Source organism: Nannobrachium achirus, assembly GCF_963921795.1.
Source record: "Nannobrachium achirus genome assembly, chromosome: 12".
NCBI classification, from domain to species: Eukaryota; Metazoa; Chordata; class Actinopteri; order Myctophiformes; family Myctophidae; genus Nannobrachium; species Nannobrachium achirus.
The window spans coordinates 54535481-54551732 of record NC_137832.1 but is presented as its reverse complement, the minus strand read 5'-3'; the positions used below and the strand labels follow the sequence as shown (position 1 = coordinate 54551732).

Genomic DNA, 16252 nt, shown 5'->3' with positions numbered 1-16252 from the left:
TTTTCTTCCGAGTGCTAAATGCGTCGCATCGCGGCCGAAATTGATTATGACAGAAGTAGGCTAATAATAATAATCAAAATCTAAAAAGTTGTCTATAGTAAATAAAGCATCATGTTGTCATCAGTAGGACTTTTTCTTCGTTCCATTTTCTTCCGAGTGTGCGACTGCGTCTGTCTGTGTGTAGAGAAACTTGCTTACGCAAGCTACGCAGCGAGGCGTCATCTACGCAATTTACGCAGGGAAGCGAGTCAGTGGGCGTGGTCTGGGACAGAGCGGGGGAGCGGGGAGGCGGGTGCGGGGGGGGGGGGGCTAGGCGTAGCGGAGCAGAAATGGGAGGCACGCGGCTGGCGTACTGTTCAGAGGCAGCCATCTTGGAAACATGGCAGCCATTTTGAATTTTCAGTGTCTAACGTGTTTTATCATAGGAACAACCCCTAAGGAGTACTTGTGAAAAGTTGTAGGTTTCTTTCCACTTGTGAAGTATTTTAGTGCAAAAATGCATTTATCTGCCCCACTATGAGCAAACGCAACAGAGCCGTCCGTAGCAGAACCACCGGCTAAAGAAAACAACTGTCCACAGCATTGTCACCAGAGAACAAAATTGGCTTTTCATCATTTAATGATGAAAACAGCTCTAAAGTTGTTTATGAAGAGAATATACGAGAATAGACGCTGGAGGCTTTTGTTTTTCGATCTTTTCTTCCCAACCTTCCACAGCTGATAATAATCATGATAAAATAATGTTATTTAAATTAGCAAGAATAACCTATTTTATCACAAACATGGGTGTATGTCTGCATGTGAGACAAATGAATGTGGCATAAACATTATTCATTCATTGATTCAACAATGAATGAATACAATTAAAAAATATATATAGGCCTATATATTTTTTAACATTATTTTATTGAATTGTGATGAATAAAAACATAATTATATTTGGCCTATTTCTCATAATAACAACGCAACATGTTGGTATGTTATTTCCAATCCACAAGCATTGGGGAGTTGATGTACAAGCTCACAACGCGTCGCTTCGCCCCCTGTTGAGAGCTTGTAGATCAGCTATTATTTATTGCTCCAAAAGCCAGCGCTAGAGTGTTTTAACTGTGCGACAGCGATGACGCAACCAGATGGCGACGGGATAGTGTCCGAAATGCGCTGATTTGTTCACTACTGTAGTACACTACATCTGGATCCCTCATTTAGGGTTAGGGAGTAGGGAACGTGTTCCGCATTTCGGACACGTCTTCGTTTACTAAACGGGCCGTTTGATCCGGTCGGGAGCGGAAGAGCTCCTACGTTTTTCTGTAGTCCAAAACGGACTACACTTTGGCCGGAAACAACGACCGGAAACAGTTTCAACCCAGTTTAGCGCATGCGCAAGTAGTTAGCGCATGCGCAAGTACGGGTTAAAACTGTTTCCGGTCGTTGTTTCCGGCCAAAGTGTAGTCCGTTTTGGACTACAGAAAAACGTAGGAGCCCTTCCGCTCCCGACCGGATCAAAAGCCCGAAATTGGAAGCCAGCCCAGGCTAGTAGTGTCCCTTTCTTCTTTGTTGTTGTCTCGTCGGGCGGAACCACAGGAGCGGAACCGATTGTTTCAGGTCTTGGTTTCTACACGGAGGGCGTGTCGTGTGGGTCATTTTTGCAAACATGGCAGCCTCCGCGAGGACTGTTTTGAAAGGTCAGTTGTTTATGTTTTTATTTCAGGACATTACACATACTCTGTCTTCACGTGAGGGTGTCGCTTGTCAAACAGAACTGCAGGACGCCTTGTTGCCTGTATATGTGTAGATAAACCTAGGCAAAACTGAATGTATCCTCTTTGGATCTAGTCAGAAACTTAGCCTAGTTGAGAACTTCACAATTAAAGTAGGTGACACTGTGATAGAAAGAAAAAACCACATCTGCTACCTGGGTTGCATCCTGGAGGCTAACCTATCCAGTGAAAAAATGACCACCAAGGTAATCAATAAAGTCAATCAACGAATTCGCTTCTTGCAAAGAGTTGCCCCACTGATCAATATTAAATCCAGAAAGACACTAGGAGGTGCTCTTATTGGGCCCCTCATTGATTACGGAGTCCTTGTCTGGTATCGCGACGCCCCAGCTGCCTTAAAGCTAAAGCTCCAAACAGCCCAAAACAAACTAATTAGGGTTGTGCTTGGTCTCCCTCCTCTGACCCACCTTACCGAGCATCACCACGAAAGCGTGGGGTGGCTCAAAGTAGCTGACAGAGTACAGCATCTTGCAATGGGCCTGGTGTACAAGATACACTACACCTCCAAGATTCCCATGTACCTGACAAACTACTTCTTAAAGGTCAAGGATGTTCACGATCATAACACCAGAGGCAGCTCCACTAATCATCATCAGCGTAGATTTAACACTAAACAAGGCGCTAACTCGTTCTCCTGCTATACCATCAACATGTGGAACGCCCTTCCACAAGCCCTAAAGGAGAGCAAATCCCTAGCCTCCTTCAAAATTGGTATGAAAAGTCACCTTCAGACAGCAGCTACCCGTGACTTGTAAATAGACTAAGCCCCCATGCTCCCCCCCCCCCTTTTTCTTTGTATTCTGCCTTTTGTATTTGATGTTATGCTTTTGAAACTGATATTATCCTAGATAAAGTACTATGTTCTATCCGTCTGTCTTTCAATGTTATATGAGATACTTAAAGTGTGGTTCCTGTGGAAATAAGCCTCGGCTTTCTAGGATCTCCTTTTAGTTGACCTTGTACCAGTGATTTGTACTGTCATGAAACTGTACTTTTTTCTATTGCAAACTTCTAATAAATTCTTCAATCAATCAATCAAACCTCTTTTTGGCAAAGCAAGCGACACAGTAACTGATGGTAATTTTTGCCCTCATTCTGTGTGTATGGTTTATCCTCCTGAGACACCAGGGTGCATTTTTGCTCTTGTTTTATTCCACTACATGTCATGGTGCTAAAAAGAAAATAGAATACGTTTGATCTCGGAGCTGCGTAGCAGTGGAGTGAGGGGTTCCGAAAGGAGCTAGTATTAGCCATACATCATAACTCTTGTTTTATTTTTTACAAGAGAAATCTCTTGTAGAGAGATAACGTCCCAAAATAAAAGCACTCTACAAGAGTTATGATGTAAGGCTATGCCTGTATATGTATTTAGCAGAGCAAATAAACCAGTTGCCTCACCCTGAATAAACCTAAATAGTTTATTAAAGGCAATTGTTCTCAACCTGTGGGCCAGATGGTCTCACTCAACAGCAGACCAACATACAGTATATGTGTATATAGGGTATATGCACATTTCTAAAGTGACAATTTAAGGACTTTCAAGACTTTTTTTGCACCTCTGGTCAAACATTGGTCAAATTGTCAAATATTAGAGGCAGAAATTGTGAAAACCGCAGATCTACATGCTCACAATGTGGCGTTGTGAGCTTGTAGATCGGCTATTTTCACAATGGAATAGTTGAGTCAAATAGATAAAGAGAAAAATCCCTGGATAAAATTTCAAATAAAGGTCTGGAAGTCTGTTAGAGATGATTATGGTTTATGGAGTATACTCAAAATAATCAGATGGTGTGCATATGATCCTGATTTTAAACCCAATCAATTAGATTCTAGATTTAAACACTGGCAGTCTAAAGGAATAACAACATATTATTCAATAATTGAAAAAGGTCAACTAAGAGATTTCCAGACACTAAAAAGAAAACACAATTTGGAAAAGGAGGATTTTTTCAGGTATCTGCAATTACGAGATTACTTTAACCAAAAGGTTAAGCCATCATTAGATTTGGAGGATCCTATTCTGAGAGTAATTATTGACGCTCACTCCTCAGGTCCCAACAGAGGTATCATTTCCAGATTGTATAGTGGACTTATGTCTAAAAAGGGTTATTCAACAGAATATGTGAAAAACAAGTGGGAAAGTGAAGGTAACTTTGAGATATCAAATGAGGAATGGGGTGGTTGTTTTGATTCCCAATGGAAATGTACCAACTCCCATTCGTGGAGGGAATTTGGTTGGAAATGTTTGATTCGATTTTTTATCACACCAAAGCAGAAGAGACATTTTGCAGGGGAGGACGCAACGTGTTGGAGACGGTGTGGCAATCAAAACGCCAACCACTGGCATATATTCTGGGACTGCCCGGTAAAAAGGCCTTTCTGGACAGAAATACACAAGGCACTGGAGGACGTGTTTAAGGTGAAAATACCGTTTCAATTTGACATCTTCATACTTGGGAAAACTGACTTCCACAATGGTCATCTCAATACCTACCTGTTCCATATTTTGCTGGTTGCCTGCAAAAAAAACATCACCAGACACTGGCTACTTCCCTACCCTCTTAAAAAGGAGGATTGGGCGGATATAGTGAATGACATATACATAATGGAGAAAATCACCTTCTCACTCCGCCTGCAAATGGAAAAATTCCTAAAACTATGGTCGGACTGGGCTAGTTATGCAATAAGGACTGGGTCTGGCTTTAGTATAACATGGTGAAACTAAATGTTGTTCCTTTTATGCAGGTATTTACTTTCAAATGTAGATCTTTTGCATTTTTTTTCCCCCCTAACACAAAGACATAGCTGGTAAAAAGCCACAATGTTCTCTTTGGTTTTTCTGACATTTCATTTTCATGTCTGCTTCCCTGACCTCAATGTAAATAGTTCATACTTTTATTTTATTTTATTTTATTTTCCTTTTATGTTTGTGTGTAAAAAAAGAAAATGGATGGTAATTTAGGAAGAGTTTTATTCAGAAACAAAATCATCCTCTACCAATGTTATACATGTGTATATATTTATATATAGATGGAATTTTGTGACAGGATGTAATTATTTTTCCCTAAATAAAGAATTGCAAAAAAAAAAAAAGGAATAGTTGAGTCAAACTAAATGTATGCCAACTCCTACAAGTCCTTGTCAGGGTGGGTGGGCCCCCCCCCCCCCCCCCCCCCCCAGTTAAAATGGGATTATTTTGGGGGTCGCGGCCTGAAAGGGTTGTGAACCACTGTATTAAGGGACCGTTTGGACCAATGAATAATCTTTCACACACACACACACACACACACACACACACACACACACACACACACACACACACACACAGTGTCACACACACACACACACACACACACACACACACACACACACACACCCCTACACAGCCATAGAACACTCAATGCATTTTCATAACTTGCATTTAGTAAAATATCTCCACTTTTCTATGAGCTGTCTGTCTTCACAGGGACCACATTCTTTGTCACAGGATGACATTCACAGCAGCACTGTCAACAGACTCAACACATGTCAACTTTCTTCAGTGAGAGCATATCTAGTCTTAGAATGGCTGTGTTATTGAAATAAACACTCCCATGAAGGGTTTTAGGACGATATGAACATTTCATGTTACGATTTTTGTGACCAAAGAAATAACGATTTACGATAATATTGTGATAATCAAAATATCCCCAACATCCATTATCCTGGGGCGGAACATTTGCCCAAAAATAGCCGATCTTGTAGATCGCATGACGCAGGATAATGTCACGATAAATTTGAATAAATATGATTATTTTGAGTGTTTTTTATCACGATAATAACGATTATCGTCCCATCCCTAATGGAATACATGAAATGTTTCTAATATCTCAGCCATTCTAGGGTTTAAGAGCAGGGAGGAGCCAGGATAATTAATCACACCTGTGAGTGTCAATATATCTGGGTCGCACCCAATTTGTGTTCCAGGAAAATATAAATACAATACGAAAGGTGGTCATAAGAGTCAGAATTAATCATTTGTAATTTGTTCCAATAAGTTCTTTGTAAATAAAGTTTACTTAGGGCTACACTGATTTATTGACCATATGGTAAATGGTGCATTTATTAGCGCCTTTAATCCAAGCCAAGGCATTACATTCACACATTCACACTGTACAACAATGGCGGAGGAAACCATGCAAGGCACCAACCTGCTCACCGGGAGCAAGTAGGGGTTCAGAGTCTTGCTCAAGGAGATAAGGACTCTTCGACACTAGTCTTGAAAACCCAGGCTTTTATTTTGGCGATAGGTAGAAAAATACTTTGACACTCCTCACGGAGCCCGGGATCGAACTTGGAACCCTTCGGAATCGGGAAGGGTTAACCATCCGTGTTCTAAGACAGCAACTCTACCCCCTGTTGCCCCACATATGCCGGTATTGGCCGATACTCCACTTGTTGATCACTTGTTCTGCCATTTGTGTATGAATATTGTATTTGCCTGTTGTCCAGTGTTAGGAGGATGTCAGAGGCGGCTGCTGACCGCTGGTGGTCCCACCGCTGCCGCTGTCCCACAGATGGTGGCGAGGCGCGTCCCCACGAGGAGCTTCGCTGCTGCTGTCAAGTGAGTTTTACTAAATAATTTTTACTAAAATTATCCCAAAATGATCACTGAGTTCACAGTTATGCAGTTAATATGATTCATTCAGAAACGGAACACCATAAGGGTCCGTGTGTCCACAGAAAGTGTTTTTGAGCTGCCAGCTCTTTTCTGTCTCGCAATTGTATCATAGAGAACACGCACTGGATCTACATTCGTCTATTTCTGCCAAATTTCCAACCCCAAAATGGGGCCGCTTGGGGTTCATGTGGTTAACATGCCACCATACAGACTGGTTAAAATAACGTATTTATTAAAATAAGCTACAGATGGCAGCTTTAAAAGAGCCACACTCACACCGGGAGTTTGATGAATAAATGATCAGAAAACGCCAAACTATACATTTTCTCTTTTATTCAAGGTAATAGATTAATCTTGTCTTGAAAAGAAAATCATCATAATTTGGTTTCAATTCACACTCTCAAAAGTTAATGATCTACAGTATAAGGGTCCATTTGGTTACACACTCTCCATCATTTAGCTGGGGACCACCTGGGGCTCCATCAAGGAAGAACCACTGGTGGTCCCCGGAACCACTAATTGAAAACCACTGGTTTAAATGAATGGCAGAAAGTATAAAAGCTGCTGCTGTTTAAAGACCTCTGGCCATTTTTACCTCTGCAGGACGGCGAGAAAAGCCAAGAAAGAGGAACCAGAAAAGGAGGTGAAGAAAGAAAAGAAGGTGATCGATGACAAAGACAGACACAAGCCGTTCGGTAAGACGGCGTGGGTTCCCGTGGATGATGTGTACGTGAGGCGGTTCTACCCCAGAGACGTGTACGATGCCACCGTGGCCATCAACATGCTCAAGAGCTTCCAAGCCTTGGACTTCACTCCCCTCGACCAGCCCATCTACACTGATCTCAGGTTGGACATGAAGCTAGAAAAGAAGGTAATTTTTAATGTTTACTGTGTGACTCTGAACACCCCGTTCGAATGATATCAACGCACTGATTGGGAATTTGTCACATCTTTTCAGACCATTGAATGGTACAGTAGCTTCAGCTGAGATATTGAGCTATCAGTAGCTCGTTGTCACAATTCAATGCTTTGATGGCAGTAGGTTTTTGTCATCATTCAGTGGATTGACAAAAGACGGAGAAATGAAGATTTACTATTCTGGCCCCCTGGTTTACAACTTCTAACGGCGCCGAGTCGGCTCATGCGACCTTCGCAGCGCTCGACGCGGCGACTCGCTCGCTACCGCTCGCTCGGTGGTGTCTCGCGTGGCTGAATGTCGCCTGAGACGGCGGGTCTCCGTCATGGTCAAAATCTAGACTTTATATGGCGGAGCTACTGAGACCCGTTTCCCAATCAATGGCGTGATTAACCCATCCAGAAGCTCAGTACCCATTCAGTGCATTGATAGCATTCATCTGTGCTGTGCGTCTGTCCTGTCCGGAGGTATCCTCGCAAATTTGCTGGACCGATCGGCACCAAAGTTCTCATTCACCCTGTCACCAGTGACTAGGATAACATAGAATGCTAGTGGTATGCCATGTTAGCCTAGTGACATGAGAAATGTACTGGTGTCCTCATATTGTAATTTGTGCACTGCTGGTCCTGAGTGCGATTTTCGTTTCATGTGCAATTATGTGATATATTTGTTTTATATTTAATTTACTTTAAAAAAGGGGGAAACTGGCTTTGATTGTCCAAATTGCTTTCTTTGCCGCAGACCTTGGCAAAGAAGACTCTGTGTTCAGCTATATCTTATTAATCGATTGCCCATTTGTCACAATGTACATTGTGTACACAAATGTATATGCGTATGCACATTCTAAGCCAGACTTTTTAAGTGTCTTGTGCTAATTCCTCTCAGCTTGATCTTACCTGACTTGATGTGTCTTATATTGTTGTCTTGTCTTCCAGAAAAAGGTTGATGCCTTTGTCAGCACGGTGCACTTACCACACCCCATCAAGAAGGAAACAAACAAAGTTATAGTCTTCACAGAGGTAAAGCTCTTTGTACCTGGCTGTGGGGTTCATCTGCACAGCATTTTAATGTCATGGACAAGTATTTCGTCTTGATGTATTATTGCAGTATTGTTTTAACAGTTTGCCAAGTTATATTTATTATTATTAATAAATAGCACATTAGAACTGCCAGGTAACACTTAACTAAAAGGTAGTGTCTATAATGCATTATAATAATGCTATTGTTATAGACCTGCCATTAATTTACCGAAAGGTTTGTAGTGTTCAGGATAAATAAAGTTATGTTATTTGAATAACTCTGTTTGTAATTAAGTCTTAATTAAATGTGTAGTGTAAAGTGATATTTGTTCCGGTAAAAGTAAAATACAATAAAACCAAAGTTTTCTCTTAAACATGTACTTACTTAGCAACTTAATGGACCAAATGGTGTGTTTGTGTGGGTAGAATCCTGATCAAGTGAAAGTGGCCCAGGAGAATGGAGCCCTGGCTGTGGGAGGAGCCGAGCTTGTCCAGCAGGTGAGCTCACAACAACAATTTACAATTTAGGCATTTAGCAGACTCTAAAGGTGATTGCACACTGCTGCGTTTTTCGGGCCGAATATCGGAGTGAATTTCGGAGCACGCAAATAAAAAATCAACCTCACGTTATGTCAGTCACGTTTGCACACTGCCGCCCGTTTCGCGCACCACACGGTCCCTTGCTCTCTCTATCTCGCTCTCTCTCCTTGCCCTGAAAAACGCATTTCGCAACGAAAAACGCAGCAGTGTGCAACCAGCTTTAATCCAGAGCGACTAAAGGTAAAGACACACCGGACACAGAGGCGGCGCGTCAAAACATACGCCCCCATTATTTTCAATGAAGTAACACTGGCGGCGTCAGACGTGCGCTGGCGCGGGTCTGCCGCCCGTGCCAATGTGCAGCTGTTCTATTTTTCCAGCGTTGTCGCGTGGTGTAACTGTTCTCTCCACCAGGAGAAACGGATGCACCGCGCGGCAGCGCGCCGCATCCAGTTGGTGTTACTGCACGGCACTTCCCCTTTTAAATAAGCAAGGTAACACAGCAGTCAACATCAATACATCAAATGCATAGAAATAGTTATCTAAGAAAACACGTTGTTAGACCAAGCACTGTATTCAGTAAAAACGTTATGAAAACCAAAGAATAAAATTTAAAATGCAAACTAAATTATGTGTATGGTCATTGAGGGTAGACAAGTGCTACGGTAAGTGCTATGGGCTAAGGTGGAGTCTGAATAGGTGAGTCTTCAGACCACGGCGGAAGCTATAGGAGTGGGTCTGCTGTTCTTAGTGCAACAGGGAGTTTATTCCACAGTTTGGGGGACAGGAGGGCAAAGAGCTTAGGACAAGTGGATCTTGTCCTTAATAATATGGTGTTAGGTCCCCATCTAGTGGCTGAATATGTTCATGTACATAGCACCTCTGCATACACTCAACTGTACACAGTCAACTCTGCTTTAGGGAGAAATTACATCTTGACCTAAAGGTAAAAATGTGTGTCAAACCAGGAACAGGATTGTGTCAAAGTTCCATGTCCAACCCAGACACAGGATCTAAAGGTCTCAATAGAAGAGCATGGAGACCAAATACAACCACCTCCATCCAACAAAATAACATTTTATAAAAAATAAATAAAATATAATAGAGTGTTAAAGTCCTGCATGTCTTCTTCTCTGTGTTCTCCTCTAGATCTTAGATGATGAGATTTCAGCAGATTTCTACGTGACGGTGCCAGAGATGCTTCCTAAGCTGCTGCCTCTGAAAAACAAACTGCGCAAGAAGTTTCCTAAGAGCAAAAGAGGTACATTATTGTAGCAGTGCACCTGTGCTTGTGTGTCTCCATTCTAATTCAAGTCAAAGTGAGCCTGACCTATACATCCATCTGCCCGACATATCAGTCATTATTTGATTTTTTTCGTTATCGGCAATTATGCTGACAAATGTGTACTGGATTTTGTGTAGTAATGTTTAACATGATTCAATCAGGTGTGGGTCCCAGAGATAAATGCATATCAAACTGGGGGTCCTTGAAAGGAAAATGGTTGTGAATGACTGAACTAGTCAAACTGCTAACTCTGTCTCTGTACATTCACAGGCTCTGTAGGGATCAACATTCCCCAGATGATGGCGTTGTTTACCTCAGGTCACGAGTACCTGGTAGAGAGGGACTGCTACGTTGTGACACAGATAGGCACGGTACGTCTGAGCACTACCTGCCTCTTGAGATTAAAATGTTCGCCTGTTTTCGCCAAATGTTAATAATGTATTTTGAAATATCTTGAATATGGAGGCATAATATGGTTACATTGAGGTTGGTACTGTAGCTGCTGGTAGCAATTCTCAAAGAGGACACAAGGTGGTTCATGTGTCACTGTTGAACAGTTCATCTTCAAGGTGACTTTTGAATGGCTGAGGTGTGCCGATCATGTCCATCACACGCCTGTCTTTACCTAGAAGTATAAACAGATGAGTGAATTACGAGACACAGTAAAGCAACAGAGATCAAATATACGGCACAAACATTATCATGTGAAACATAAAAGCATTCATTCATGCTGTAGCTCTGGGATGTAATTTGGTTAATTGTTTGTTTTCTGTGTTCCAGCTGGACATGTCCACAGAGCAGATCTTTGACAACCTGCAGACCGTGGTGATAGACGTCTGCAACCACCGACCGGCCAGTTTCGGTATGTTCACCTCCAGACAGAACGTTTTGAGTTAACGTCTGAGCTTTGCATGGGTCTTTAAAATAACTAACATTAGGGGTGTAAGACAGACAGACACATTTAATTTAATTTAATTTCAGCCTTTATTTAATTCTCGGAAAACACAGACCCGCTGGTACCCTCCTTTTCAGCGGTGCCGAGATTACAACAATTTTACAAAACACAACAACAATAGTACCTCTCTGTATGATTACGTACAGTCGTACACCACTCAACTGAATGTACTGGAAGTACCCGTGAAGCAAGAAGTACCTGTAGCCACCGTTGTCAACCGTAGGTGCAGTACTTCAATGTCTGTAATTAACCATACCTCTTTGATACCAACATGGAAAGCTCCGTGGCGTGAACAGCATTCTCGTCACTGTAATAAAGAGTCCATGGTAAAGTGAAACGGCAGTGAGCCTCGATGGACATGGACAGCTAGTCTAGCCTAACATGTTGAAAAAGACCCCATCTTCCCTTTTTATGTAGACATTGTCCTTTTTAATAAGACGGAAAATATGAAATCCTGTTGGTTATTGATTAATCACCAGATTCGAGAGATGGGGGCGACTCGAGGTGAGTGTGGTTCATTCAGCCAAAATCATATCCTTTGACTGGCTGGTGATATACTGTAACTTAACTGACACAAAGTATTTATAAAAGACTTGTGTCGATGACAGAGAAATTAGAGTGAAATCCTGATCAGGGACACACGCTGAGAATTGCTTGTGCTCTGCTCACCTATCTGCTCTCGTGTGCTGCGAGGCGCAATACAGGCATGCGCATAGCGCTGCATACCGTAGAGGAACTATGCATGACAACATAATTACTGTGCACCCTCTCTCCCAAAACGTAGACAAAATCAAACGTACAGAACTATAAACAATCCTTTAGTCTGATTTAAAGCGACCTAGGGGAACAAGAGAACTTACATATATAGATAGGCCTTTATATTAGTTTGTTTGTCTCCTTACTCATCGTCAGTTTTGGGCAATAATATGTTACTTATTCTTTAAAAAGTTATGTTATATTCGTTATTACTTAATTATTGCTGGACTGACACGTGTCACCAGCTCATAGACAATACAACCGAAGTGAAAGCGCTTTTATCTCGGTCAGAAACAAAAACAAATCATATTCATTGTAATAAGTAACTCAGCTCTGGCTCCCACATAACTCCAACTGGGCCTTATTTATTTACCCTTATAGCATCGTCACACCTGTCACACCTCATAGAGTTGATTCCGTCAACTAAAACTATGATGAAAAATGATCATTGACTACCTTTTTTTCACTGGCGAAAACTAAATAAAAACTAAGCTATGATGACTAAAACGTAAGACTAAATATACTGACATAATATTTCGTCAACAAATAAAAGCTAGGCTAAAAGGGAGGGACTAGTGGAGAAGAGATCCAGTAGAACTGAAAACAAGTAATTTTATGTATAGTTGCACTCGGGTGTTGTGCTCTGAAAATAGCAGATCTACAAGCTCCCATCGTGTCGCAGCGCAACCCGTTGTGAGCTTGTTGATCGGCTATTTTCAGCATGCAACCAAGTGTAAAATCAGCCATTACGACGCTATCAAGGCCTGTCAAAATACATTTTCGTCTACAAAATCAACTGTAGATTTAGTTGACTAAAATAATTCAGTATTATGTTTAGTCGACTAAAACTGGACTAAAAGTAAAACATTTATTCAAAAGACTATGATTAAACATAATCAAAATTTGCTGTCTAAATCAACACTGGCTCCAACTGGGTCTTATTTATTTACCCTTGTAGCATCGTCACACCTCAGGGCTTTCACAATCCCTCTTTTTAGCTGAGTTACTGTTGTGACGAAAAGAGAGCTGAGCCAGAAGGCAAAGCTCTCAATCTACCCGGTCATTCTTCTTTCCTTCACCTATGGCCGTGAGGGTGTGAGGGTGTGGGTCATGACCGAATTTAAGACAGATTAAAATTAAATTTCTCATTCCTTCCCGTATTTACAATGTTGACCTGTATCCGGGTAGCTCAGTCGCTAGAGCTCTCGCCTTTGGGCCACAAGGTAAATGGTAAATGGTAAATGGTGCATTTATATAGCGCTTTTAATCCAAAGCGCTTTACATAGATTGTGCATTACATTCACCCATTCTCACACACATTCATACACCGGTGGCGGAGGAAGCCATGCAAGGCACCAACCTACTCACCGGAGGCAATTAGGGGTTCAGAGTCTTACAAGGTCATGGGTAAGATCCCGGGCACCGCCAACTCAGCGTATGAGTAGCCCGGCTTGGTGCGGCAAGTACTGGGAGCTGACGGTAGGTGTGGCGCTCCACCTCAGCTATCCATCTCCCAGGGGTCTAGCGCATTATATAACGGGGACAGACTCCCGTGTGTTACCGGCTGATACCGACAATAAGCCACTCCCGACCTACTTGTACCTGTGACATACAACTACAGACTAATAGAATGGGCTTTATGGGGGTGAGGTTGTTGATGGGCCATTTGCAGATACTTCAGGATCAGGAAATGTCCCTCTTTTCCCTTTCTACTACGGCTCAGGTAGTAACAATAGGGGATTATATTAGGAATAAACTAGCAGATTTAGTGAGATTTAGTGTCATGCTTGGCCTGACAAGGATTTGCATGTAATTATGAGGTATTAACTGTTATAAATATAGTCTACAACAACAATCTGTCTGTATTAGTGTGGCTATATATTCACAGTCAATCCACGTAGAAATGTACCAGGTCTTCGCCAGATCCGCTAAATAGCCTAGTGGTATAAGGCACTGTTTCCCAAACAGTGCCTTATACCCGATTTGCATGATTTGTATGGGTCACGGTGCGTAAAAATATATTTTTTAGAAAACATTTTGTTGACAAAGTTCATACATTTTAAAACAAACTAAAAGTAGTGAAAATAGCCCATCTACAAGCAGCTTGCAGCTTGCTAGATCTGCTGTTTTCACTAGTTTGGGAACCACTGGTATAAGGCCTACAGCTTCTGCCGATCTACAAGAGCTTGTACAATCAATCATCGATGTTTGGTGCGCGACACCCGCACGCAGCTTCATTAATTATAACTCGGGCTTCAAGTAAAAAAAAAACAGCTTGCGGCGCCAGGCCTTCTGCAAACACCCATCTCCCAAAAGTGGTGATTTTCCCTGGGAAGCGGTGGCCCACGCGCAACTCACAGCAAAACACAGCTGAAAAAGCCAAGCAAGAACAGACAGGGACACTCGCACAGCAGCAACACACAGAGTGCAATTATAGAGTTCCTTTAGGTGTTCATTTCTGGCGTGCATCGTTGGCTCTGCAGCGGCTGCTTTTGAAGTAGCTCAGTCAGCCCTCCGTTCCAGCTGTGTCATCCTAATAGACCACAGAGGATTTTTGGGGGGGATGGAGGCAACACAAGACAAAGCAACGACACCTGGGTTTTCCCTTCGACCCGGTGGTGAGTGAAGGAAGGGCCCTCTCTAATTCCCTGCCAAGAAGCGGTGCACTGTAAGCTCTGCACAGTAAAAGTCCTCCTCCTCAGTGTTAATTTGAAGCTGCAATGCGCAACATGGGTTGACATCAAGGCCTCAGAGGGCAGGTACAGGTCATGTTCTACTTGCCCAAAGGTCATGCCCACTTTCCCTGAAAAGTAAATGGTCCATTATAAAATCTCAGGTAACATTTTAATTACTGAAAATAGTTCGCTGCGACGCGTTGTGAAGTTGTAGGTCGGCTATTTTCAGCTCTCGATCAAGTGTAAATAAAATTAAATGGAATTCTATTCAAAAGACTATATGACTAAAACTAAATCAGAATTCTGTCAAAATCAGCACTAGGATCAGGCTTCACCTTTTTCCAGCAGATAAAGGTGTACACATGAAAGAATAGAATACTTTGATGTGTCAAACAGGTGCATGTGACTGGATACATAATTCATCACATTTACACACTTTGTTTGAAGATGTTTCCTCCACCTCAAAACAGATCTATGAAATACTCTATGAAATACTGTAACAGCCAATTCTCTCTCTCTCTCTCTCTCTCTCTCTCTCTCTCCCTCTCTCTCTATCTCCAGGTCATTTCATAGAGAGAGCCATCATTTCAAGTCAGACCAGTGAAGGTCTTTGGTTCAAGAGTGAAGACGTCCTACCACCACCACCGCCACCAGAGAATGACAATTAAATGTGTTCACAATCACATGCTATTTTGTACAAATGTTGCATAAAGTAAAATAAAGTAATAATCAATGTGTCTGTGTCTCTCCGACCAGTTTGTAATTTAACGATAATTCCTAATTAGTCTCCTTATTAATTTGTTATCGCAACCTCCCATTAAAGTGAAAGGAAAAATTGAATTCACTATTAAATTAATATAAATGGCTTGAGTGTGTGTGTGTGCTGAAACAAAAACTCTGGGAGGAGTAGTGTAAGCATGTAGATTGGCTATTTTCACAATTTCTCCCTCTGATATTTGACAATTTGGCCAATGTTTATAATTGCAATTTTAGAGGTAGTCCTTAAATTGTCACTTTAGAAAACCCTCTATAGACTCAAACTTTATGTTGGTTTGTTTTCTGTTGAGTGAGCAAAGCAAACAATGTTGCACATGAAGTTAAGCATCTGGGGGCCAAAAAATATTTGGGGACCCCTCTGGGGGTCCTGACCCACAGGTTGAGAACCAATGCCCTAGTACTAGGAAATAATGTGAAAGCATTGCAGCAGTGGTCGCTTTCTGTGTGTTATCACGCCATTTATAACAACACGCCAAAGTGCAAATTTCTAAATCCAAATGAAGCATTCTACTTCAAACTGATAGTCTTATATAGATACTCTTATTATTGACCCTCTCTGTTTGAAAAATGGTTGGGATACAGCTCAGACTACCGTATATATTTCTCAGAAAAGTTGTTAAAATTAGCATATCTAGAATCTCCATTACAGGCAGTGACAACAAAGTGACTATATTCACAGCACTGCTTGTTTGAAATCGGAAATAAACGGAATACTTACTTGCATGGGACCATGTGCAATCAGCTCCAGATAAAAGTAGAATAATTTGCAAATGCATGATATTTGCAAATGTATTTGTTAATATTCACTGCACTTTGTTGTTTCAAATATTTTTATTAATTTTACATTTAAATACAAGGAATAATGATATTCACTGCACTTTGGGAAGA

At 41.6% G+C, this 16252-nt stretch overlaps 1 protein-coding gene across 1 annotated transcript; it reads left to right on the top strand.

Moving 5' to 3' along the window:
- Window positions 1-1654: 1654 nt before the first annotated feature.
- On the top strand, window positions 1655-15322 carry mrpl1 (mitochondrial ribosomal protein L1; the record flags this gene model as incomplete). Its single annotated transcript, XM_080738763.1, has 9 exons — window positions 1655-1685; window positions 6273-6384; window positions 7045-7312; window positions 8293-8376; window positions 8803-8874; window positions 10066-10177; window positions 10472-10572; window positions 10982-11063; window positions 15149-15322. The coding sequence occupies 9 exons, from the start codon at window positions 1655-1657 to the stop codon at window positions 15253-15255; spliced, it is 969 nt and encodes a 322-aa protein (XP_080594889.1). The 3' UTR covers window positions 15256-15322.
- Window positions 15323-16252: the final 930 nt, after the last annotated feature.